Source organism: Stenella coeruleoalba, assembly GCF_951394435.1.
Source record: "Stenella coeruleoalba genome assembly, chromosome: 8".
Taxonomy (NCBI): Eukaryota; Metazoa; Chordata; class Mammalia; order Artiodactyla; family Delphinidae; genus Stenella; species Stenella coeruleoalba.
The window spans coordinates 53,263,200-53,290,850 of record NC_137154.1 but is presented as its reverse complement, the minus strand read 5'-3'; the positions used below and the strand labels follow the sequence as shown (position 1 = coordinate 53,290,850).

The 27,651-nt window shown below is 34.8% G+C and overlaps 1 protein-coding gene across 4 annotated transcripts in view; it reads right to left on the bottom strand.

Moving 5' to 3' along the window:
* Positions 1 to 27,651, bottom strand: part of UVRAG (UV radiation resistance associated) — a 317,503-nt gene that overhangs the window by 157,941 nt on the left and 131,911 nt on the right. For all 4 annotated transcript variants that reach the window (XM_079928279.1, XM_079928281.1, XM_079928282.1 and 1 more), the window contains 2 exons: positions 19,339 to 19,444; positions 3,813 to 3,939 (listed from right to left, as the gene is read on the bottom strand). In XM_079928279.1, coding sequence (XP_079784405.1) covers positions 3,813 to 3,939; positions 19,339 to 19,444 — 233 coding nt within the window. The remainder of the gene's footprint in view (positions 1 to 3,812; positions 3,940 to 19,338; positions 19,445 to 27,651) is intronic.

The following is a 27,651-nucleotide window of genomic DNA, read 5'->3' as shown; positions in this document are numbered from 1 at the left end:
ATTTCACTTTTTTATCATCCATGTACTCAATGGAGTAGCACTTTTAATTTCCTTCAGGAACTTTTCTTTGCATTCACAACTTGGCTGCTTGGCTCAAGAGCCTAGCTTTCAGCCTGTCTTGGCTTTCAAAATGTTTTCCTCACTAAGCTTAATCATTTGTATCTTTTGATTTAAAGTGAGAGACGTATGACACTTCCTTTCACTTGAACACTCAGAGATCACTGTAGGGTTATTAACTAACCTAATTTTGAAATTATTGTGGCTCAGGGAATAGGGAGGCCCCAGGAGTGGAAGAGAGACAGGGGAACGGCCAGTTAGTGCAACAGTCAGAACACACATAACGTTTATCGATTAAGTTCGTTGTCTTATATGGGCGTGATTCGTGGTGCCCCAAAACAAGTACAATTGTACACCAAAGATGACTGATCACAGATCACTATAACAAATACAATAATAATGTAAAAGTTTGAAGTATTGCAAGAATTACCAAAATGTAACATAGAGACATGAGTGAGCAAAATGTAACATAGAGACATGAGTGAGCAAAAGCTATTGTAAAAATGGTACCAATAAACTTTCCCAACACAAGAGTGTCACAAACCTTCAATTTAAAAAAAAAGCAATTATCTGCAAAGTGCAATAAAGTGAAGTGCAATAAAATTAGGTATGCCTGTAAAATTATTATACAAAAATCAACTGTAATAAGCACGTTAGCCATTAGGGAAATGTGATTCAATACTACCATGTGAGGGACTTCCCTGGTGGTCCAGTGGTTAAGAATCCACCTTCCAATGCAAGGGACACGGGTTCGATCCCTGGTCGTGGAACTAAGATCCCATGTGTCGAGGGGCAACTAAGCCTGCACACTCTAGACCCCATGCGCCACAACTACTGAGTCTGTGAGCCACAACTAGAGAGAAGCCCGCGTGCCACAACTAAGACCTGATGCAGCCTAAATAAATAAATAAATATTAAAAAAAAAAAAAAACTACCATGAGATACCACTTCACACTCATTAGGAAGGCTACAATAATAAAGAGAGAAAATAACAAGTATTGGTGAGGACATGGAGAAACTAGCACCCTCATACATTGCTGGTGGGAAAGTAAAATGGTTACGGCTGCTGTGAAAAGCAGCTGGCAATTGCTCAAAAAGTTAAACAGTTAGCACATGACCTAGCAATTCTACCCTCAGGCGTATTCAAGAGAAATAAAAACATACTTCCTTACAAAAACTTATATATGAATGTTCAAAGAAGCATTACTCATAATAGGCAAAAACTGGAAACAATCCAAATTTTCATCAACTGATGAATGGATAAATAAAACATAGTATATCCATGTAATTGAATTTTATTTTTAAAAAAAGAAGTAATGACACATGCTACAACATGAATGAACCTTGAAACGTTACATTAAATGAAAAACGTGAGTCACAAAAGACCACATATTGTATGATTCCATTTACATATTGTCCAGAAAAGACAAATTTATAGAGACAGAAAATGAATCAGTGGTTGCTTAGGATTTATGAAAGGGGAAATTTGGAACAACTGTTTAATGGGTATGAATTTTCTTTTAGGAGGGACAATTAGACTGTGATCATTGTATAACCCTATAAATAAACCAAAAAAGACTGAATTATACACTTTAAAATGAACTGCATGGTATATGAATTAAATCTCAATAAAGCTGTTTAAAAAACTTTCTGTAATTTTCTTATCTTATGTCATAAAATAATTAGAATAGAATCAATTTAATTATAGTATAATTGAATTTAATTGTAAATGTAATTAGCTTATAATAAATAAATAAATAATCGATCACTGTGAGAGCTGCAGCTGCAGGGCCATTACCCTAACATTAGAATTGCTAATTTGTCTATAAAACTTCCAGGGAACATTTCTTTGCACATATAATAAAATCAATACTACTTTAAAAAAATCATTCATATTTCCATATATCAGCAACAAGTAGAAAATAAAAGTTAAAGATAGTTATAACAGTTATCATAAAACATCAAAAATAGAAATATTGATAAATTCAGTGAATCATGGAAAACATCCATTTGCTAACAACTACTTTATTTCAATAAGATTTTGTAAAAGTGATCTAACAAACAAAGGCATATACCATTTTCTTGGAATGGAAGACTCAATACTGTAAAGATGTCTATTAACCCCAATTGTGTTGGTAAATATATCAAATGTATTCCCAATCAAAATCCTAATAAGGTTTCTTTTCTGTGTAGAAGTTCACATGAAAATGCAAAAGGACAAGAATAACCTAGGTGATCTTGAAGAACAGCTAAGCTGAAGAACTTTAACAGAGGGCAAGACCAAATATAACATGAGAGAAATTAAAACAGTAAGATAAGGGCAAAAGAATAGAGTAACAGTTCAGTGAAACAGAACAGATGGTCTTGTAACAGACAAGTATATGTTTACCTTATTTATGACAAAAGAGAAACAGCAGTGTGATGGGGAAAGGATGGTTTTCAATAAATGGTGCTGGGCCAATTGACTATATATAAAAAGTGAGTCTTGACTCTTATCTTACATCATACACAAAAAAATCAATTCCTGATTAATTATAGACATAAATGTAAAAAGTTCAAGAGTAAACATTTAAAAGAAAACACAGAAGATCTTTATGACATTAAAATAGACCAATATTTCTTAAACTAGACACAAAAGACCTTAACTAAAAAAGACAAGACTGATAAAATGGAACTTGTGTTCATGTAAAGGTATCACAAAAGGGTGAACTAGCAAGCCACAGGATGGGAGAATATATTTTCAATGCATATTTCAAACAAAGAAACCATACCCATAATATATAATCAAAAAATAATATTACTCAAACCAATAGAGGTGGGGGGAGCAGCAAAAGACTTTTAACAGGTGCTTCAAAAGGAATGTATCCCAATCAGCAAGAAATATACGAAATAGTGTTCAACTTCGTTAGTCTTCAGGGAAATCAAAATTAAAATTGCAAGGAGACACTAACAACATACCCACCAGGAAGGCTAAAATACAAAAGACAGAAAGTACCAAACACTGACAAGGATGGAGGATACACTGCTGGATGAAGAAGAGGTAAATTGGCACAACTACTTTGGAAAACGTTTGGACACAACCTACTAAAGCTGAAGATATGCATATACTATGACTACGTAATTCTGCTCCTGGGTTTGTATCTAAAAGAAATGCATTAAAAAACTTCTTTAAGAAACATGTACTATACCATTCACAGAAACATTACCTGTAATAGTCCCAAACTAGAAATGAATGAAATGCCAAAAGCAAGAATAAATAAATACATGTTCATTCAGTGTAATACTACTGGCAGCAAAAATAAACTAAGACTACATTACATTCAGGTAGGGATGAATCTTACAAACAAAATGTTGAACAAAAGCCAGCACATAAAATGTACATATTATATGGTTCTATGTGTATAAAGTTCAAAATTAGGCAAACCCAATCTATGGTATAGTGAGTCAAGGTAGTAGTTAGTCTGGCTAGAGATGCCATGAATGGAAGAGGACATGAAACTTCTGGGCTTCTGGGGTCCTTGTCTCTGTTTCTTGATGGAGATTCTGCTTATGCAGGTGTGTTCATTGTGAAAATGTGAAGTGTGTCTGTGCGTGTATACACTATACTATACGTATTAACTTCAAAATACTTCAAAAATTTTTAAAAAATTGTTTTAGTATATTTATACAAAGATGACTATTTGAGCCTATGGAGAAAAAGAAAGGAAAATTACTGAATGTGGAGGCTAGGCTGTTTGTATGGTGTTTTTACTCACCTTTGTCCTGTAACGCAATTTGTTCCTTATGCAGTAATGCCACCTCCCGTCCCAAAGCTTTCTTCTGTCTTTCCAGTTCATTTCGAAGCACCAAAATTTTTAATTGCAGGCACTCACTTTCTTTTTTCTAAATAATTAAAAGTACAGGTAAATTTATGAATATAAAAGTTATTCCTACGAATAACTGCGCATTCACAATGTTTCAAAATGTGACTGGTTTAAAGCACTTTAATATTCATGTAACTTATAGATCTCTTGAGTAACTTAATTATCAGCACCTGTCATTTTAATGGAAAGAATACAGATGTAAGCAAAGAACAGAGTAGAAATAAAATCTCAAATCTGGGAACAGTTCTAAGAACCTAAAAGACACTATAAAATATCTCAGGCCTCTTTCCTAACACCACAATACAATAAGACACAAATTAATAATAAAAAAGAAATGGAGTTCTCAAAATGTTAAACATAGAATTACCTTAGGACCCAGCAATTCTACTTCTAGACATATGTATATACCCAAAAGAATAAAAAACATGTCCATACAAAAATGTAAATATGAATGTTCATAGCAGCATTATTCATAATAGCCAAACAATGAAATCAATCCAAATGTCCATTATCTGATGAATAGATAAATAAAATGTGGTATATATCAATGGAATATTATTTGGCAATAACAAGAAATGAAGTATTGATATATGCTACAACATGGATGAATCTTGAAAACATTACGCTAACTAAAAAAAAGCCAGTTTTAAAAGGCCACAGACTCCATTTATATGAAATTACCGAAATAAGCAAATCCATAGAAACAAAAAGTAGATTTCCATCCTTACCAAGCTGAACATAGGTGCTCTAATATTTCACAGATTTTGGAGAAAGCCAAGCAGGGACCTGGTGCTTTCATCCCTTCCAGACAGTAACTAACCAAGCCCCCTATAATGTCAGTGGATACCACAGGGAGAGCCTGCAGCCTCACTACAGATGTAACAAGATAACCTTCTCCCTTCCTGCTGGGTAATATCAGAGGAGGCCAAGTAGAGAGTCAGAACTTTCACTACTATGCAGTGCTATTGAGACCACCTTACTCCCTATGTGGGCAGCTGGAACTCCTATTCCTAGTCAGCATTAACAAGCCCTCTTACACTCACACACAAACACTCCTCTGCCACGTGAGCGTCAATGGAAGCTTCTTGGGGAACTTGGACTTCCACCCCAACCTGGCAGTAATGAGATGGTGCCTCTTCCTTCCACTACCAGAGGTGTCAGAGGAAGCCAGGTAAAATAGAAGGTTTAAATAAGATCCAGAGACTCATAATACCCCAAATGTACTAGTTTCAATCAAAAATCACTCATCAGATCAAGAACCAGGAAGATATCAAAGTGAATAAAAAAGGATAATCAAAAGATGCCAACACTTGAGACAAGTAGACATGTTACAACTATCTGACAACGATCTGAGAGTAGCCATCACAAAAATGCTTCAATAGAAATTAAGAACCTATATGGGAATATAATGTAAAAAAGAATGGATATATGTATATGTAAATGTATAACTGATTCACTTTGCTGTACAGTAGAAACTAAAACAACATTGTAAATCAACTATACTCCAATAAACATTAATTTAAAAGAAGAAATTAAGAACATGCTTGAAACAAAAATATAGAACTTCTTGACCAAAAAAACCCGTAAAATCTCAATAAAGAAAGTAAAGACCTAAAGAACTGAAATAAAAAACTCAATGAATGAGCTCAACAGCAGAATGCAGGAAATAGAGAAAAGAATCTTTAATCTGGAAGATCAAACAATAGAAACTACCCAATTTAAACAACAGAGATAAAAATGAACAGAGCCTCAGAAATCCGTGGAATGATAGCAAAAGATCTAGCACTTGTATCATCAAGTACCAGGACGAAAGGAGAAAGTGGGCAGGAATGAAAAGTACTTGTAGTAAATAATGGCTAAAAACTTCCCAAATTAGGCAAAAGAAATAAATCTACAGATTCAAGAAGTTAGTGAACTCCAAAAAGAATAAATTAAATGGAAAAAACCACAAAGTAAACAAAACCAAAAGCTGTGTTTTTGAAAAGGTCAGTAAGATTGATAAAATTCTAGCCAGGCTAACCAAGAAAAGACAGAAATTACTAATATGAAGAATGAAAGAGGAGCCATCACAACTGATCTCATGGACATTAAAAGAATAATTAAAAATACTATAAACAACTCTATGCCCATAAATTTGGTAACTTAGATGAAATGGATCAATTCCTTGAAAGACAATCTACCAAAACTCACACTAGGAGAAACTGACAATCTGAATAGGCCTATATATATATATATATATATATATATATATATATATATATATAAGAAATTAAATCAATAATTAATTATCTTCCAAAACAGAAAGTACCAATCCAGATGGCTTCACTGGTAAATTTTACCGAACATTTAAATAAGACATTATATCAGTTTTTGAAAATCTCTTCCAAAATACAGAAGAACTTCCTAACTCATTCTATGAGGCCAGCATCATCCTCACACCAAAACCAAAGCCATCACTAGAAAGGAAAATTACAGACCAGTATTTCTGATAAACATAGGTACAAAATCCCCAACAAAATATTAGCAAATCAAATCCATCAACATATAAGAAGAATTATACACCATGGCCAAATGAACTATACTCCAGGTATGCAAGACAGGTTTAACTTTCAATAATCAATTAATGGATTTCACCACATCAACCAGGCTAAAGAAAAAAATAATCATATAACCATATCAATGGGTGCTGAAAAAGCATGTGACATTCAACTAGAAATAAAGGAAAACTTCATCAATTTGGTAAAGAATACTTGCCAAGAAACCTACTAATATTTGCCAAAACACTTAATGGTGAAAACCCAGATGCTTTCTCCCTATGTTGGAGAACAACACAGGATGTCCCCTTTCACCACTCTCTTAAACATGTACTGAAAGTCCTAGCTATACAATAAGGCAAAAAAAGGAAATAAAAGCTATGTATACTTGGAAAGAAATAAATGAAGTCATCTTTGTTTACAGATGATATGATTGTCTATGTAGAAAATCCCAAAGAATTGACAAAACAAAAACAAAAAACCAACCCCAAACCTCCTGAAACTAACAAGTGATTATAGCAAGGTTGCATGATACAGGGTTAATACACAAAAGTCAACTGCTTTCTTATGTAACAAGGAATAATGGGAATTTGAAATTAAAAACATAACATCAATTATATTAGTATTAAAAAATAAAATACTTAGGTACAAATCTAACAAATTATGTAGAAGATCTATATGAAGAAAACTACAAAACTCCAATGAAAGAAATCAAAGGAGACCCAAATAAGTGGAGAAACTGTCCATGTTCAGGGATAGGAAGACACTATTATGATATCAATTTTTCCCAACTTGACCTATAGATTAAGTGACATCCCAGCAAATTATTTTGTGGATATCAACAAAGTGATTCTAAAGTTTATAGAGAAAAGCAAAAAACCCAGAATCACCAACAAAATACTGGAGAAGAACGAAGTTGGAAGACTGACACTATCTTCTGTCAAGACTTACCATAAAACTACAGTAATCAGGATAATGTGGTATGGGCAAAAGAATAGACAAACAAATCAGTGGAACAGAATATAGAGCCCAGAAATAGAAACACACAAATATGGTCAACTAATCTCTGACAAAGGAATAAAAGCAATTCAATGGAGAAAGGATAGTCTTTTTCACCAAATGGTGCTGGAACCACTGGACACCCACATACAAACAAACAACAAAAAAAAATTTAGATATAGACCTATATCTTTCACAAAAATTAACTCAAAATCAATCACAGATCTAAATGTGAAATAATAATTACTATTCACCTTTTAGAGGATAACAGTGGAGAAAACCTAGGTGACCTTAGGCTTGGAGATGACTTTTTACATACAACACCAAACACATGAGCCATGAAAGAAGAAACTGTTAAGTTGGACTTCATTAAAATTAAGACTTCTGCTCTGCAAAAATGACTATTAATAGAATGAAAAGACAAGCCACAGACTGGGAGAAAATATTTGAAAACCACTTATCTGATAAAGAATAGAATACAAAATATGCAAAGAATTCTAAAAACTCAACAATAGAAATATAAACAACCCAATTAAAAAATGGGCAAACGATCTGAACTGTCACCTTACCAAAGAAGATACAGAGATTATCATATGAAAATAAGCATATAAGCATATGAAAAGATTCTCAATATCACAAGTCATCAGGGAATTGCAATTAAAACAATTAGATAGGGGCTTCCCTGGTGGCGCAGTGGTTAAGAATCTGCCTGCCAATGCAGGGGACATGGGTTCGAGCCCTGGTCCGGGAAGATCCCACATGCCGTGGAACAACTAAGCCCGTGAGCCACAACTACTGAGCCTGTGCTCTAGAGCCCGTGAGCCACAACACTGAGCCCGCGTGCTGCAACTACTGAAGCCAGCGTGCCTAGAGCCCGTGCTCCACAACAAGAGAAGCCCCCACAATGAGAAGCCCATGCACCGCGACAAAGAGTAGCCTGCGCACCACAACGAAGAGTAGCCCCCGCTCGCTGCAACTAGAGAAAGCCTGTGAGCAGCAACGAAGACCCAACGCAGCCAAAAAATAAAATAAAATAAATTTAAAAAATGAAAAACAATTAGATTACCACTACACACCTATCAGAATAGTTTAAATCCAAAACAATGGCAATACTAAATGTTGGCAAGGATGTGGAGCAACAGGAACTTTCATTCATTGTTGACGGCAATGCAAAATGGTATAGCCATTTTAGAGGATGGTCTGGCAGTTTCTCACAAAACTAAACATAGGTTTACTATATGATCGAGCAATTGTGCTCCTAGATATTTACCCAGATGAGCTGAAAACTTGTGTTCACACAAAAACCTACACATAAATGCCTATAGCAGCTGTATTCATAATTGCCGAAACGTGGAAGCAACCAAAATGTACCTCAATAGGTCAAAAGATAAACTGTGGCATATCCAATAACAATGGAGCATTATTCAGCAATAAAAAGAAACGAGCTATGAAAAGCTATTAAAAAGACATGAGGGAACCTTAAAGGCATATAGCTAAGTAAAAGAAGCCAATCTGAGAAAGCTACATGCTGTATGACTCCAACTCTGTTACGAAAAAGGCAAAACTGTGGAGACAGTAAAAAGTTCAGTGGTTGCCAGGTGTTCTGAGGGAGGGAAAAAAGTATAAATAGGTGAAGCATGGAGGATTTTTAGGCCAGTGAAACGATTCTGTATGACACTGTAACGGTGGATACATGACACTGTGCCTTTGTCAAAACTCATAGAACTATACAACACAAAGAGTGAACCCGAAGGTAAACTACAGACTTTAGTTAATAATATTGTATTAATATTGATTCAACAATAGTAACAAATGTGTCACTCTAATATAAGATGTTAATAACAAAAGAAATGGGGGGGGGCCTTTCTGTACTTTCTGCACAATTTTTCTGTAAACCTAAAACTACTCTAAAACACAAAGTTCATTTTTTAAAAAGTGACAGAACTGTACCTCAAAAAAGTCAATTTTACTGAATGTTCATTTAATAAAACAAATCCCAGACATGTTCTACCAAAGATACATTTAAGTTTACCAAATAAGTTTGTTAACTTATCTTTCCATAAAAATATTTCCTACTTCAACCTACAAAGCCATGGTTTAAACTTTACTCTGACTCCCTTTTTAATCCAAATACCTTGCCACAATTTGCCTCCAGATAAAATCTGAAATCCTACCCCCACAATGAACATATATGTGCCTGCATGTGTTTGCATTCACACACAATTACTGCACTATGAAGGTATGTACCCTTCTCGCCTAGTCTTTATCAATAGTGTCAATAATATGCTTTCCATCATTTTCCATGACAAAAATCTTAACCAAACAGCCTCCTTCTTAAGACATATACTAAGTAAAATTTTAATGGGGAGAAAAAAAACATTCATTAAGTAAACTGAATAGGTTATTAAGCCCTGGGATGAGCTGGTGGAAAACTTTAAAAGAAAAAACTCAGCACCTCTATTTGATTCACAGACAATGAGGAAGCATGGGTACTCAGTGAGATGAGTAATGGTATGGCCTTGTTGAGGCAATGGGCATGGAAAATGACTTTTGGCAGTTGTGTGGAAAGTACTTTACAGCTATTGTTTCTCACCCAAAGTGCTTTCTTCCTCATCTCTGAAATACTGATTCTGAACAGATGGTATGATCATCTGTTAAACACATTCAAGCAGTAAAGCTTATTTCCAATCATCATTATTATATTTGACTGGAAAACTCTATGAAATATAAAACACTCCTAAGCAATTTTTTTCTGAATGAATCAAATATTTATGAAGGGCCTACTATGTGCTTCTAAATAAATGAGAAACAGTTTCTGTTTTCTAAGAGCTTGGGTCCAGTGGAGACAAAAGCCATTTTGCCCCGCCAACTCCCTGTAAAAACAAAGACCAAAAGTCAGTGAGGCTGCTTATCATGAAAGAAAGAGGAATGAGGAAACAATTTGGGGTTCTTCGGTAATCCAGTAGTGTGATCAGTGTTTTTACATCACCGACGGAAAAAATATACAAATTCTTAGGAATCAGTCTTTTTCCACAAAGAGATGTGTTCAATTTCCTTAACTCGAATTTCTCCAAAAAATATGTAAACTAGATTCTACCTTGGTAGAGGAAAAAAAATAGAAAAGAAAAACAACTCTTCGAAGAACACAGGGATATGCATAGGTAGGGGGGTTAATCTGCTCTATTCCAGGGTACATGCTCAAATTGGGTTATGTTTACTAGAATCAAAGAACTAAGGATACAATTTAGTCTAAACACTAAACTAATACAGGAAGATGTGTGTACAGTGTGTTTGTGTTATGGTCCATGTGCAAAAACTGGCCTATTTACAGAAATAAATCAAGTCATTCAAAACCAGGATTGCTGGCTCTAATTTCTGATGAGTAAACAAACCCTGACCAAGTGGAATCTGGTTCTGCTTCCTTTCAAATGAATCTAAGTACTCAAAGATCTTAATATTCCATAAGTATAATATCTTCTAATGGTTTCTACATTCTACTTACCTGTTTACTCCAAGTATAGTTAATGTCATATGTACATCTCCAAAGGATCACTTTTGATTGGATTTTAGTGTTTTTATACAACACTGTCTATGATCTGAAAATCACAGATACATTCATCTCTTTGCAAGCATACTCCTTTTTATGCATCTTTACAAAGACAGTGATGGACAATGCTAAAGATTCTTTTCAGTAAGACACACCAATCTGTAAATGACCTATTAAACAATTTTCTTCTTGTATATTATGCTGGAGCCAAAAGGGCTTTTTAGGCAAAAGCTATCAAAGCATGGTTCAGGAAACCATGAGGATTCCTAACACCATTTCGGTCTGTGAGATCAAAAATACTTTCATAATAATACTAAGCTGCTATCTCCCTTTTTCACTCTCATTTTCTCATAACTGTATAGTGGAGTTTTTCAGTCTATAAGATCTGTGATATCACAACAGATTGATTGCAGAAGTAAATGTGAGGGTTCATCTGTCTTTTATTAACCTAGGCATTATCAATAGATATACCCTAAATTCTTTGAGATCTTTACAATATTTAGAGTATAAAGGGGTCTTGAGTGGTTTAGGGCATTATTCATCTATACTAGTTTTCCCACCAAAAATGGAAATAATTAACAATCTGAAAAAAAGTTTTAGAACTATGGCAGTTGTCCTATAAGTTAACAAATTTGCTTTAAAATGTCATTTACAGATTGTTTCTATTGTACCTATACCTGCTCAGCCATTAAGAAAGGGCAAAATTTTCCTTAGAAAATATTTAATCCAATCCATTAATTTCATAGACTCAGTGGCAATATCAGGCCTAGAACCCAGGTCCAGCTAGGGAGATAAAGCAAAAATATATGTAATAATAAAACATACAAGAGTTTTGTGTTTGATATAGAGAATAAGTACCTATCAAACTGGTCCTTCCATAAATAACAGCTATAGACTCTAGATCAGATACAAAAAGCTACTACATGAGGGTTCTAAAAATTGATCAATGGCAGGCAGATTTGGGGGTAAACTCAGAACCTGGCGCAAACAACCAACAGGAGGAGTGAAATTCCCCTTTTCTGTGACTTCTCCCTGAGGGCATCTATGGTTAAACACCAACAGACAGACAACTATCTTTCTGGCAGGAGCAACCAGGGAAAAGAGATTAGGCAATCAAGGCCACCAGAATGGAGGAAGCCAGAGAATGGGGCACCCCAAATTCTGTTTAAATTCAATCTGAGTTTCTGAATCCTAAGTCATATCTGCACGAGGCAAACAGAGAGCAGCTGTGCCTAAGGATGAGAGTAATGACCTGAAATCGGAGGCAATGTCCATTGCAGGCATGACAGTTTGAGCCTAACCAAGTTAACTACCCGCTAGAATTAGAACATCAATATTCTTTGGAACAAAGCAACAAACTCCAGAGATTCCACAAAATTACACTCACAATGTCCAGGGTACTCTGCAATATCACCCAATATATGAAGAACCAGGAAAATGTGATTCACTCTCTAGGGAAAAGACAATCAACATATGCCAACTCTGAGATGACCCAGATGTTAAAATTATCAAAGAAAGTCACTATTACAAATACGCTAAGTGAAAAAAAGTTAAATATTCTCATAATGAATAAAAAGACATGAAATCTCAGCAGACTATTTGAAAATGTTAAAAAGCCAAGAGGCTTCCGCTTCTAGTCAAGGTGGAGTAGGCAAAAGGAACACTGCCCAACTAATTTTACCAGTCTACCATAATCCTAATACCAATCTAACAAAGTAATTTAAAACACTGCTTCCCAATACCCCTAATAAATATAGGCACAAAAACTCTTAAATTATTACCAGATCATAACTAGCAAAGTATAAAAAAGATTGTACTCTATATTGTAGCCATTAGTTTATTCCATAAACGCAATGTTAAACACTTGAAATTAAATCAATGTAGTTCACCGTAGTAACAGAATCAAGAAGAAAATGCCATGATCATTTATTTCAATAAATGCAGAAAAAGCATTTGACAAAATTCAACATCCATTCACGATAAAATTCAGAAACTAGGAGTAAGAGGCAACTTCCTAAAGCCAATAAAAGGCATTGCTAACATTATATTTAATGGAGAAAGGATGAATGATTTCCCCTTATGATCAGGAACAAGTAAAGGATTTCCATGTTTATCACTTTCATTCAACATTGTACTGTATGCCCTAGCTACTGAAATAAGGCAGAAAAATTAAAGCGCATAGAGCATTCCAAGTTTGCAGGTACAATTGTTTATATAGAAAATCCCAAGAAATCTACAAAATAACTACTAGAATTTAAAAGTTAATATAACAAGATTGCAAGATGCAAGATTACTAAATTAAAATGAATTGTATTCTTATATACTTGCAGGAAACAAATGAGAAATAAAATTTCAAAAACAATCCCATTTGCAATAATGCCCAAAACAAACAAGCCTCCCATAAAATACTTAGGAATAACACTAATAAAAGATGCCCAGAACCTCTACATTGAAAGCTATAAGATATTATTGAGATAATTAAGGAAAAAAATCAAAATAAAAGAGACATATGCCAGGACTTCCCTGGTCGTACAGTGGTTAAGAATCTGCCTGCCAATGCAGGGGGCATGGGTTCGAGCCCTGGTCCGGGAGGATCCCACATGTTGCGGAGCAGCTAAGTCCGTGAGCCACAACTACTGAGCCCATGCTCTAAAGCCCGCGAGCCACAACTACTGAGCCCACATGCCACAACTACTGAGCCCACATGCCACAACTACTGAGCACGCACACCTAGAGTCCATGCTCCCCTACGGGAGAAGCCCTCGCACCACAATGAAGAGAGGCCCCCGCTCTGCACAGCTAGAGAAAGCCCATGTGCAGCAACAAAGACCCAACGTGGCCAAAAATAAATAAATAAAAATAAATAAATTTATTAGAAAAAAAGGGAGACATATGCCATGTTCATGGATTGGAGAACTTGATATAGTTAAGACTGCAATTCTCCACAAATTGATCTATAAATCCTAATCAAAATTCCAGCAGGCTTTTTTTTTTTTGGTAGAAACTGATAAATTCATTCTCAAATTCACTTGTAAATACAAAGAACCTAGAAACCCACAGGAATTTTTTAAAAGAACAAAGCTGGAGAACTTACTCCATCTGGTTTTAAGACAGCAAAGCTATAATAATAAGGGAGTTTGTTACCTCACTTATAAAAAAACTTGAGATGGATCATAGATCTAAATGTAAAGCCCAAAACTATAAAATTTCTAAAACAAAACACAGAAGAAAACTTACGTGACTTTGGGTTAGGCACAGATTTCTTAGAAAGAACACAAAAAGCCCTAACCATAAAATAAATTAAAAAAATACACTGGATTTCATCAAACTTTGAAACTTTTGCTCTTTAGAAAGCATCACTAAGAACACAAAAAGGCAAGACACAGACTGGAAGAAAATACTGCCAAAACACATATCAGAAAAAGGACTTGTATCCAGAAATGCGTGCACACACACACACACACACACACACACACACACACACGCATGCCCACACAGTCTTTAACCACAGTATGAGAAGACAAAAGTCCCATTTAAAAATGAGGGAAGGGACTTCCCTGGTGGCGCAGTGGTTAAGAATCCGCCTGCCAATGCAGGGGACACAGGTTCGAGCCCTGGTCCGGGAAGATCCCACATGCCGTGGAGCAGCTAAGCCCGTGTGCCACAACTACTGAGCCTTCACTCTAGAGCCCGCAAGCCACAACTACTGAGCCCACACGCTGCAACTACTGAGCCCGTGCACCTAGAGCCGGTGCTCCGAAACAACAGAAGCCACCGCAATGAGAAGCCCATGCACCACAACGAAGAGTAGCCCTCGCTCGCCGCAACCAGAGCAAGCCCACGCACAGCAACGAAGAGCCAATGCAGCAAAAAATAGATAAATAAATGTATGTTAAGTTTAATACATAGCGAGACGGATACCTGTATATACCAGCTCTGTCCACTGAGAGGGCTTAGAAGCACTTACAACTCAGAAGCAACAAGCACACCTAGTGCCCAGATCTTGTTTCTAAATTCCATTGTTCAATGAAAGGAACAGGATTCCTAGGAGAAATGGCTGATTCTAGGGCTGAGACAGGGAAAATACCTGATGAGTCCAGATCACATAGTGCCAGAAATTAAGAACTTGCTTTAAAAAACAAACGAACAAAAAGGAGATGAGGGCATGTCAAAAGGACACAGAACCCATCCTGAGAGAGCTCTCAATGCCACAGTTGAAGCAAGGAAATTAAGAACATCGTATCAGATTGTAACCTAAAGTATAAAATAAATAGATACAAATCCATACTGATAATTAAACGACTGAATAAATAAATGCGTGGAGGGAAGAAGGGACAAATCTTCCTCACAAAGTACCCAAATAATGTGTGTAGATAGTCTCTCTTCCAGGAGGTAGAGCTTCAGTCCCCTCTTCTGGAGTGGAGGCTGGGCTTAGAATCTGGCTTTCAAAAAATTGAGCAGGGAAAGGGAACTCTAGAGTGCATAAACCTGGGAGACATCACCTTAACCCAGTGATCAAGGTTACTATCAACAGTGATTCGTCATGGTGATTTAAAAATAGGAAAGAATGAAAAACTGTCAAAGATCAGAGAAGCCTAGGAAGTCATGATGACTAAAGCCAGTGTGGTGTCCTAGACTGGATACTGGAAGAAAAAAAGATATTAGAATCCAGTCTAATCACAACAAAACATCAGACAAACACCAATCAAGGGATATTATATAAAACAGCTGACCCAGTAATCCTTAAAACTGTCAAAGTCATCAAAAAAATCAAAGTCTGAGGAATTTTCACAACCAAGAAAGTCTAAGGAAGCATAGCTACTAAAAGCAGTATGGTTTCCTGGATGAGATCCTGGAACAGAAAAGGGACATTAGATAAAAATTAAGGAAATCTGAATAAAGCATGGACTTTAGTTAATGATGACTTATCAATACAGGTTCAATAATTACGACAAATGTACCATACTAAGGTAAGATGTTAATAATGGGAGAAACTGGATGTGGGGTTTACAGGGTAACTCTCTGTACTATCTTTGTAATAATTCTATAAATCTAAAACTGTTGTAAAATAAAAATGACATAGTGGAAACACTGGTGAAACCTGAATAAAATCCACAGCTAATAGTAATGTATCAATGTTAATTTCCTGGTTTGATGATATACCAAGTTGTATGTACCATGTCAAATGTAACATGGCTATACAAGAAGTTAACATTAAAAGAAACTGGATGAAAGGTGTATGGAACCTTTCTGAACAATCTTTACAAGTTTTCTGTAAATCTAAATAGAGTTTTTCTTTTCCTAATGGGCAAAAATATTTAAAATTACACCTCTTAAAAGATAACCAATAAAGATATGAAAAATTATCATAATAGAAATACAATTATAAAACCAAACTAAGGAAGCACTATATACCCAATAGCTAAAATTAAAAAGACCGACCTCTTAAATGAAATGCACAAATCCCTGAAAGACACAAGCAACCAAAGCCTACTCAAGAAGCAGCTAACTTCAGTAACACCTCAACTATTAAAGAATTGAATTCCTAACTCAAAGCCCACAAAGAAGACTCCACATCTGGGCCCACAAAGGCCCAGATGGCTTCACCGGTAAATTCTACCAACCTTTAAGAAATAATTCCAATTCTACACTTACTCTTCCAGAAAACAGAGGAAACACTTCCCAATTCACTAGTTGTGACCAACATTACCCCAACAAAACTAAACAACGAGGTGGCAAGAAAACAAAACTTCAGATCAATATTCCACCTTAATATAGATGCAAAAATCCTTTACAAAATTTTAGCACATTGAATCTAGAAATATACATAAAAAGAATAATTCATCATGAACAAGAGGGGCTTTCCCTAGCAATCCTAAGTTGGATGAACATTCAAAAATCAATCAATGTACTTCACTATCATAATACAAGAGAAAAACATAAAATTATCTCAACAGATACAAGGAAAGGCAATTTGACAAAATCCAAAACACTTAAGCAAAAATTCAAAATGACAACAGCAGAAATTTCCTAAAAAACATAATGCCAGAAAATTATGTTGGACACTGACGAGAAGATGTCAAAGTTTCGAAAGTCATCAAGTATGAACCCAATTTCTTCTAAACAGTTAATTACATTTGATCTTAGAAGGTAATCTGATTTCTTTACACATCAAATATGCCTTCTGACTGTATTTATACTTAGACTAAAATTAATTCTTACATATTGAAAATGCTTGGGTTGAAGTATAATTGGGCCAATTTGGAAAGGGAATGAAGAAAAAACTATAGTAGTAAGGGTTTCTAATTTCCTACAGGTAAACCTTACAGTAGATAACAAACAAGTACCTGGTATTACCCTCTGAAAGGAGACAAGGAAACCAAAATTTCTGTCTCTATTTGTCAATGATCATGGGAAAGTTGCTTACTTTCTTTAGGTCTCATTTTCCTGTTATTTTAAAAAGAGATTACACTAGATTCATCCTTAAATTCATCAAATATTTAATGAGCTCTTACTGTGTGTTAAACACTTTTCTAGACACTGGGAAATACAGCCATGAGGAAAAAAAAAATAGACAAAAATCCCTCTCCTCACAGAGTTTAGAGAGACAGACAAATAAAATTCATATGTGAAGTGTATAGCATGTTAAAGGGTAATAAATACTATGGAGAAAAACAAAACAGGGAAGGGGACAGAAGGTACCGAGGGGAGTGTGGTTTTAAGTGAGGTTATAAGGGAACTAGATTTCTAGGTTCACTTTCAGTTCAAAAATACAGTGATTTTCTTATATGTTGACTAGGCCGCATAAAAACACACAGTGAACCTCTGAACTTGACCTCTTTAAACTCATACATTCTATCACCTTGCTCTGTGTGTCACCACTTATATTTTAGAAAAATAGGATTAAACATACATTTTTCCATACTGAGACAAAACATATGCTGTCACTTAATGAAATAAGTAATTTCCCAGTCTTGCCTTGAGAGAGGAAAATAAGAAAAAACCTAGCAGTTTCTCCCCAAAGGCTCTAAAAATCTGGTATTTTTGTACACTACAGAAAGGATTAAAATTAGCTATTTTTTCTCCTCCTCCAATATATCTGTGGCCTGGAGTTTGGTCCTTTACTGGACCTAAGTTACAAAAGGAGGTGGTTTAACAGCTTCTCCAAAGTGGAAGATTTTCCATAGGTGTGAAAAGTCATATGAATAAAAAGTGTCACTACCACAGTTATTGCAGCTACCATATTTTGTATGCCTGCTACGTGCCAGGTACAGCACTAGCCATTTTACATATTAGACTGAACTATATGACACTGCCATTTATAGGTCAAAGTCAGCAGTTTTATATAGATTAAATACTTTATCATCCATTAATTTCAAATTCTACGAGAGAGAATCTGTATAGGTTAATTGCAATGTTGCTTTCTATAGTTCATCCACTGAATTATTATCTCAGACAAATCTTACAGATAATGGAACTTTTGTTTGGAGACATAAAGACCTTCTGCCAAGTTGACAGTGCTGTGAACGACAGCTAGAAGATACTGCCTATCTATGGTATCGAGTTTGTGCAAACAAATACTTAAAATTTTTCACTTCGGACTTAATTTGAGGATTTGAGTTTTAAGTATCATTATCTATAGCACAAATTTCATCAAAAGCTATCATTAGCACTGTGACTTCATTTTGAGAAAAGTTCTATTTATTAGTTATACCCACTATTCTGCTTAAAAAGACAGAATCTTCGTTCCAAAATTAATATATTTTTCCCCACTAGGAAGAGTATAAAGCAACCCCAAAATTATACTAATATCTTAAATCTGTCCATTTGGATTGGAATTTCTATTTCTTTGGAAATACCTCATTAAAAGAATCTTTCCCCAAAGAGAACACTGTCCATAAACTAACCTATTAAATTCAATCCAAATAATTTTAAATTCATCTTTTAAAAGCAGATCAGTATCTACAGTTTATTATTTTTTTTCTTCTGGCAGCTATTTTTCATTCACTATACAGTTTATGTCTAGAGTTCACATTTATAAGATATTAATAAAATAGATTTTGATTATCTTCTAAGTAATTGTATGCAATCTAAAGTTTCAACTAGCATAAAAAGGCAGGCACTTTGTATGTTACACTACTAGCAGATGGGAAAGTTTATTTATAACATTTAAATGCCAACAGAAGTCTCAGTGAAACATTAAGAGGAAAAAATAAAAAGAAGGAAAAAACTACCTGAAGTTTTTTTGGGGAAAAAAGAGGGAAATAAATACAAGAAGAATACGGTGATCACATTTAGAAATCAACGAATTTAAATAGGTTAATATATAAAAACCTACCAGCTCATTGCTTGTAGATGTGAGTCTTAGTTTTTCTTCAATTTCCTTTCCAATTTTCTGAACAGTTACCTGAGTCTGTTTAATTGCACACTGGGCTCTATGAAGCCTAGAAATAAAAGTTGTAGAAAAATTTAAGTGAGTTAACTATAAACTCAACACAGAGCCACAGGCATAAATGGAACAAAACGAGGACAAAGTTTCCAGGATAAAGAGAATTAATAATGAACTCAACTGATGATTTCACAATTCTCTAGCATATTTACAACAAGGAAATAACAAGAGTCACGATATGTTCTAAAACACCCTTTCTATACCCATCTGACTGTCTGTGATGTATTGAGAGCTAAAATGAAGAACTCACAGGAATCTGAAAGAGACCTTAGAAAATAATCTGATTGAACCCTATCATTTTACAGATGGGAAACTGAGGCCCAGAGAAATTAGCTACATTACTAAAGTCACCAAAAAAACCCACTGCTATGAAGGCTATTACTTGTTGGGTATCCACAAAGAAAAAAAAATTAACAATAATCCCAAGTTAAGAAGACTGAATTAAAGCAGCAGCCCCTTTGAAACAAGGAGCATTGAAAAAATTAACTAGCTTTCTTTTTTGCTTTAATTATGGGTTTGTGTTTTTCTTTGTCTCTTTGTCTTCAAGTATAGCTTATATATTTTGTATACATGTACATACTAAAAATGGTCAAATTGTCTTTATTCACAGGTAACATGATTTTCATGTAGAAAATCATTAGGAATCCACAAAACAACTACTAGAACTAATAATGTCACAGGATACAAGGTCAACAAACACTCAGTTATATTTCTATATATGGGTCAATAATTTCACAGTCACAATCCCAATCCCAACAGGCTTTGTTTTTGTGTGTATGTGTGCTTCTTTTTGTAGAAATTAAGAAGTTGATACTATAAATTACATAGAAAAACAAAGAATCTAGAAGAGATAAACCAATCTTTAAATCTGCCAGATTTCAAGACTTCCTTTTTTATAAAGCTACGTAATCAAAACAATCTGGTACTGGCATAAGGATCAAAAAACAGATCAATGGAACAGAATAAAGAGTATAGAAACAGACCTACACATATATGGCCAACTGATTTTGGACAAAGGAACCTACGCAAATTAATGGAAAAAGGAAAGTTTTTTAAACAAATGGTGCTGGAACAGTGGGTAAACACAGTTGCTGTGAGGTAGGGAATGAATCTCATTCCCTACCTCACAGCAGAAAAAAAATTAATTCAAGGAGATCACAGTAAACATAAAAGCTAGAGTCATAAATCTGTAGAGGAAAACACAGAATCTCTTGCAACCTTGGGGTGGGCAAAGATTTCTTAGAGAAGACACAAAAAGCACTAACCTTAAAATTAAAAATGGATAAATTAGGCACTGCCAAAATAAAAAATGTCTTTTCATCTAAAGATGTTGTTAAGAAAATATAAAAGCAGTCCATGGACTGGGAGAAAATATTTGTAAAACATTAATTCGACAAAGTACTGTGCCTGGAGTATATAAAGAACTCATACAAACCAGTAACAAAGAGACAACCCAATTAAAAATGGGCAAAAGAGTGAAACACTTCACATAAGAAGATATAAGAAAGGCCAATAAGCATAGGAAAAGGTGCTCAGAATCTTAGTCATCATGGTAATGAAAATTAAAATCGTAATGAGATAGCATTTCACACTTGTTAGAATAACTAAAACTAAAATGACAACACCTGATGCTAGCAAGGATGTGCAGCAACTGAAACTTGCATGCATCGGTGATAAAAGTATAAAACAGTATCATCACTTTGGAAAACTGTTTCTTGTAAAGTTATACATACATCTAACCTATGACTCAGTATTTCTACTCCTTATCATTTACTCAAGAAATACAAAAACACGTCCACAAGAAGATATGTATAAGAACGTTCATAGAAAACAATCCAAACGTCCATCGAACAGGAGAATTAACAAGCAAATTGTGGTATATTCATACAGCGAAATTCTACTCGGCAATAAAAAGGAACACAACACTGATATACACAACAATATGAATGAATCTCAAAAAAACATTATGCTGAGTGAAAAAAGCCAGGAACGAAAAAGTACATACTATATGATTCCATTTAAGCAAAGTTCAAGAACAGGTAAAAGCAATGTATGGTGACAGAAACCAAGAGTGGCTAGCTGCCTGGGTGAGGCAGGACTGACTGGTAGAGAGCAAGGTGAACTAAGGAACTACCTGAGGTGATGGAAATGTTCCATGTCTTGATTGGGGTGAGGCGCACAGGAGGATACACAGAACTTAAACTTGAAATCTAAGTATTTCACGGTATGTAAATTTTACTTCCGACTTTTAAAACTGGCCAACTGTCCTAAACTGAAAGTTATCCTATATATGAGGACGTTAATTTTATCAGGGAGTTGATGGCATCAACACCTCTGCCAACATTATTACTACGACACCTTGCACTAAAAACATTCATGACATATTCTGCACTTTCAGAAGTTGCCTGATAGTTACTGAGGATTTCTTAGGTCATCTAAAAAGGAGCAAATCTTATGAGATTACTCGTGAGAGCAGTTCTTCTGCAACTTCCTCAGGACTCCAAAGGAATCCAACAGAGGAGATTATCCTCCATCCTACTGCCTCCTGCTCCGGGTGTGAATTCGTACACACTCTCTTGATGGCAATACTCACCTACAAAGGTGATGCTAAAGAAATTTAAAAGCAAGGAGAGGACCTTTGTGATGTGGTCCCCACCTCGTTTCTGATACGCTTACTTTGCACACGCAATTCCAGCAATGCTGAACTACTAACAACTCTCCCCAAACACGTCATGCCATTTCTTCCTTCTGTACCTTTCAGCGAGCTGTTCTGACTACAAGCTTCACTCTCTCTTAACAGATAAGTATACTCCCAAACCCACTAACAGGCAGCTGAAGCATACCTTCTTCTTCAAAGGCCTTCCCGACTGTTCCAGACAGGTAGAGGCACTTCTTCCTATGGAGATCCACAGCATCATGTATACAACACTAACAAAGATTATAGAACCACATTTTACAGCAACTGCCTATTTCCTTGTCTATTTCTTTACTAGATTTCCGGGAAAAAAGAAAAAAAAACACTCATTTTTTTCATTTACATTCCCAGTACTTAGCAGAGAATGTGGCACAAAAGCACTCAAAATATACTGCTGACTGAAGGTCGACTAATGCCTGCATATAAAAGTACAGTCCCAAGATTTTGATTATTTTTACTGATATCAGTAAAAGACTAAAAGACTAATGTACTAGTTTTCTATAATTTCAAAATACATTCGAAACAAAAATCACATAAATTAAAGACAGTTCACTCTGGCAAGAAACAAGCAATTTCTACTAAAAATGTTATCAGAATTCTAATTTGATAGGCATTACCAACCCAAAGTAGAAATCAACAAAATAGCCTGTTACTTTGAAAGGCGGGAAAATGCTGCCTAAAACTCACTAGAGTACTATGCAAACAACCTTGTCAAATGGTAAAGACTCTAAAAATAAAAATGATTCATGACCATAATTAATGTATGACTTCAACTATTTGGCTCTCACTGCCCCAGACGCTTTCTGATCTTACCTTAGGGGCTTAAAACACACAGACAGAGTCACATTTCCTCCAATCTTCAGTGTTATCCAAATAGACTTTCAGAGCCCCTGCTACATCAAGACAGAGCTAATAACGTCCCCCTTTCAAGCTCAACAGGAGAATAAAAGTTTGAAGTGTTTAGGCTTTTAAACATAACATGGGACATCCTAATTCCCCTGGGGGTGAAGAGGTGAAGGACTGACAAGAAAAGAAACAACTGCCTTACCTCCAAACCAGCTAGCCAGTTTCAGAGGAATGTTTCTTGATTTTGCAAACTATGAAATGGTACTATAAAGAAACATAAATCATCCAGTCATCTGGGTGATTAGTCAAAACCAACACTAACACCCTCAAGCTGAAATAAAACTCATCATCACTGGTGTGGGGAGGATCAACTAGCTATCTGATAGGTATTCTGGTTATAGCAAATTCATGCATATTGGATCAATATGTTTTGAGATAACAGTAAAAGTGAAAGTGGGTTTAAAATAATGCTTTGCAGCTAGATATTGCTGTGAATGTAAAGATACACTGAACAAAAAGTGTTATGTCAAATGAATATTGAGACCATACCTATCAGATATTAATAATAATCTCAGTAAAGGAGAAGTGAGGAAACAATTTTTGCCTACTTAGTATTGATCATATCACATCTGAATGCTGCATTCAATTTTAAGATGATGAATGACAAATTAGAGCACCTAGAAAGTCAGTGAAGTATAGCTCCCTATGGCTGGCAGGGAGAGATTAAAAGGGAAAAGAATATATAGGAAAAAATAGGATTCTATTGAGAGAAATAGATACCTTATCATTAATGAGTTTGTATTCCATATGAAGGAGCTTAGATTTTTATTCTGAAGGTATTAGGAAACCATTAAAAAGTTTTAAGCCAAGAAAGATTTAATGACATATGCACTTTCTTCCTATAATTAGGTGACTGGGATACAGAGAAACAAGACTGTAAACAGGAAGGCTAGTATAAGGTTATTTTAACAGTCCTAGCAAAAGTTTAGGCATTGTCTTAAATTAAAACAGGAACAGAAAGGATGATGTAGATGTGAAAAGTTAGAGAGGAGATATAAAAAATGATGCCTGAAAATTACCAACATCAAGAACGCAAGAGAAGACATCACCACAGATCCTATGGACATTTAAAGGCAATTAAGGGAAATTATGAACAATATGTCAATAAATTTAACAACTTAGATGAAATAGTTAAATTGCTTAAAAACCACAAGTTTCCAAACCAAACAAATGAAATAGAAAATCTGAATAGTTCTTATCAGTTAGAGAAGCTAAATTTATAATTAAAAACCTTCTCACACAGAAAACTACATTCAGATTGCTTCACTGGTGAAATACTAGTCTTAACAAAACCTTTCAAAGAAGAAGGAACACTTTTCAATTTGTTTTAAGAGGCCAGAATAACCTTGATACCAAAACATCACAAGAAAAGCAAATTACAGACAATACAAAAATCATTAATAAAATTAGCAAATCAAATCTAGCAATATATGAAAAAGATAGCACATCTTAATGAAGTGGATTTACCTGAGGAGTACAAGGCTGATTTAACATTTGAAAATCAATTGTGACAGAATGAAAGAGAAAAAACATATTATCTCAAAAGATGCCCCAAAAAAGCATTTGATAAAATTCAATACCTGTTAAGGATTTAAAACAAAAATCTCTCAACAAGCTAAGGAAAAAGGAGAGGTTCCTCAATCTGATAAAGGGTTTATACTAAAACTCTGCAGGTAATACTTAAGATCAGGAATAAGAAAAGATGTCTACTTTCATTACTCTATTCAACACTGTACTCAAGATCCAAGCCATTGTAATAAGGCAATTTAAAAAAGTCATAAATACAGGAAAGGAAGAAGCAAAAATGTCTACTCACAGATGCTATATGACTGTGTACATAGAAAAAAATGTTTTAATCTATAATCAAACTAATAATAAACTTAGCAACATTGCAAGATTCCAGGTTAATTCACAAAAATCAATTGGTATTTTTATATAGTATCATCAAATAACTAGATGTGAAAGAAAGACCTGTACATTGAAAACTAGAAAACACTGCTGAGAGAAATTTTTAAAAAACCTAAACAAATGGAGTCATGTACTATTTCATGGATTGGAGGTTAAGAAGTCAAGTCTCCCCCTAAATTTATCTAGAGTCAATTAATCCCAATCAAAAGCCTAGCAGTCTTTTTTTTTTAATTGACAAGCTGACTTGAAAATTGATATGGAAATAGAAAAGTCCTAGAATAGCCAAGAAAATGTTAAAGAACAAAGCTGGGAGAATTACACTACCAGATTTTATGACTTATCATAAAGCTAGTTTGTAAAGCAGTAGTAGTTGCATAAGGCTAAACAAATAGATTGATGAAACAGAAATCAGGATATAGACATAGCCTATTCAATCAATTTATATTTTGATTAGGGAAAGAAAAGCTTTGTCAACAAACGACACTAAAATAAACTGGATATCAATATGGGAAAAAAATGAACCTTAAACTCTACCTCACATCATACATAAAAATCAATTTGAAATGATCAAAGGCTTAAATGTAAAAGCTAAAACTATTAAGCCTCTAAAATAACATGTAGGAAAGTATATTCATGAGCTTGGGTTAGGTAAAGATTTCCTAAATAGGACACAAAAAGTACTATCCATAAAATAAAACCCTGATATAGCATACTTTATCAAAATTTAAAACTCTCATCAAAAGACATTATTGAGAAAATGAAAAATCTAGTCAGAGAGTGAGACAAAATATATATATATATCTGACAAAGGACTTGTATTTCTAATGTGTACAAAGAATTCCTACAACTTAACAATAAAAACCAAACAACCCAATAAATAAAAAAGGGCAAAATATTTGAACAAACACTTCACAAAAGAAGATACAAGAATGGCTAATAAGCACATAAAATGCTGCTCAATATCATTAGTCATCAAGGAATTAAAAATTAAAATCAAAATGATACACCAGTACAAACCTACTATAATGGCTAGAATTTACAAAACAATACCAAGTGATGTCAAGGAGTAGAGCAATTGGAACTTTCAAACACTGTTGGTGGGATTCTAAAATTGTATAACTACTCTGGAAACTGGTAATTTCTAATAAATTAAATATACACCTATCATATGAGCAGGAAGCTCCACTCTTAGGTATAAGAGAAATGAAAGCATGTGACCACAAGAGACTTTTTTTTCTTCCAGTTTTATTGAAATATAATTGGCATACAGCACTGTTTGGTGAACATCCATCATCTCATATAGATACAAAATAAAAGAATAACAAAAAAATTTTTTTTCTTGCGATGAGAACTCTTAGGATTTACTCTTAACAACTTCCATATATAATAATACAGCGGTGTTCATTATATTAATCACGTTGTACATCACATCCCTAGTATTTATTTATCTTTCGAACTGAAAGTTTGTACCTTTTGACTACCTTCATCCAAATAGCCCACCTCCAACCCCTCACAAAAGTCTTTTGGAAAGATATTCTTAGCAACTTTATTTATAACAGTCAAAAAGTGTAAACAACTCCTGGAGATGCTGTGGAGAAAAGGTAACCCTCCTACACTGTTGGTGGGAATGTAAATTGGTGCAGCCACTATGGAGAACAGTATGGAGGTTCCTTAAAAAACTAAAAATAGAGTTGCCATATGCTCCACTAATCCCACTCCTGGGCATATACCCAGAGAAAATTCAAATTTGAAAAGATACGTGCACCCCAGTATTCTTAGAAGCACTACTTACAATAGCCAAGACATAGAAGCAACCTAGGACAGATGAATGGATTAAGATGTGTTGGGACTTCCCTGGTGGCGCGTGGTTGAGAATCCGCCTGCCAATGCAGGGGACACGGATTCAATCACTGGCCTGGGAAGATCCCACATGCCACAGAGCAACTAAGCCCGCGAGCCACAACTACTGAAGCCCACGCGCCTAAAGCCTGGGCTGCGCAACAAGAGAAACCACTGCAGTGAGAAGCCAGCGCACTGCAATGAAGAGTAGCCCCCGCTCACCGCAACTAGAGAAAGCCCGTGTGCAGCAACAAAGACCCAATGCAAACCAAAATTAATTAATTAATTAATTTAATTAAGAAGATGTGGTACGTAAATACAATAAATACAATGGAAAATTTCTCAGCCATAAAAAAGAATGAATAATGCTATGGACCTAGAGATTATCATACTAAGTGAAGTAAATCAGACAGAGAAAGACAAATATCATATGATACCACTTATATGTGGAATCTAAAAAAAAGATACAAATGAACTTATTTACAGAAACAGACTTGAAGACATAGAAAACACACTTACGGTTATGAAAGGGGAGGGGATAAATTTGGAATTTGGGATTAACAGATACATACTCTATATACAAAAAAAACAATAAGGACCTACTCTATAGCACAGGGTAAACAACTCAAATGTCCATCAACAAGATAATGCATAAGCAAATTGTGGTATATTCATAGAAAAACCACTCACAACAATAAAAAGGAACAAACTACTGATCTATACTACAATATGGATAAATTTCAGAAGTATGCTGAACAAAAGAGTATACCGTATGGTTCCATTTATAAGAAGCTGAAGAACAGGAAAAGCTAATAAATAAGGAGGCAATAAGAAAAGTGCTTGACTCAGCCAGG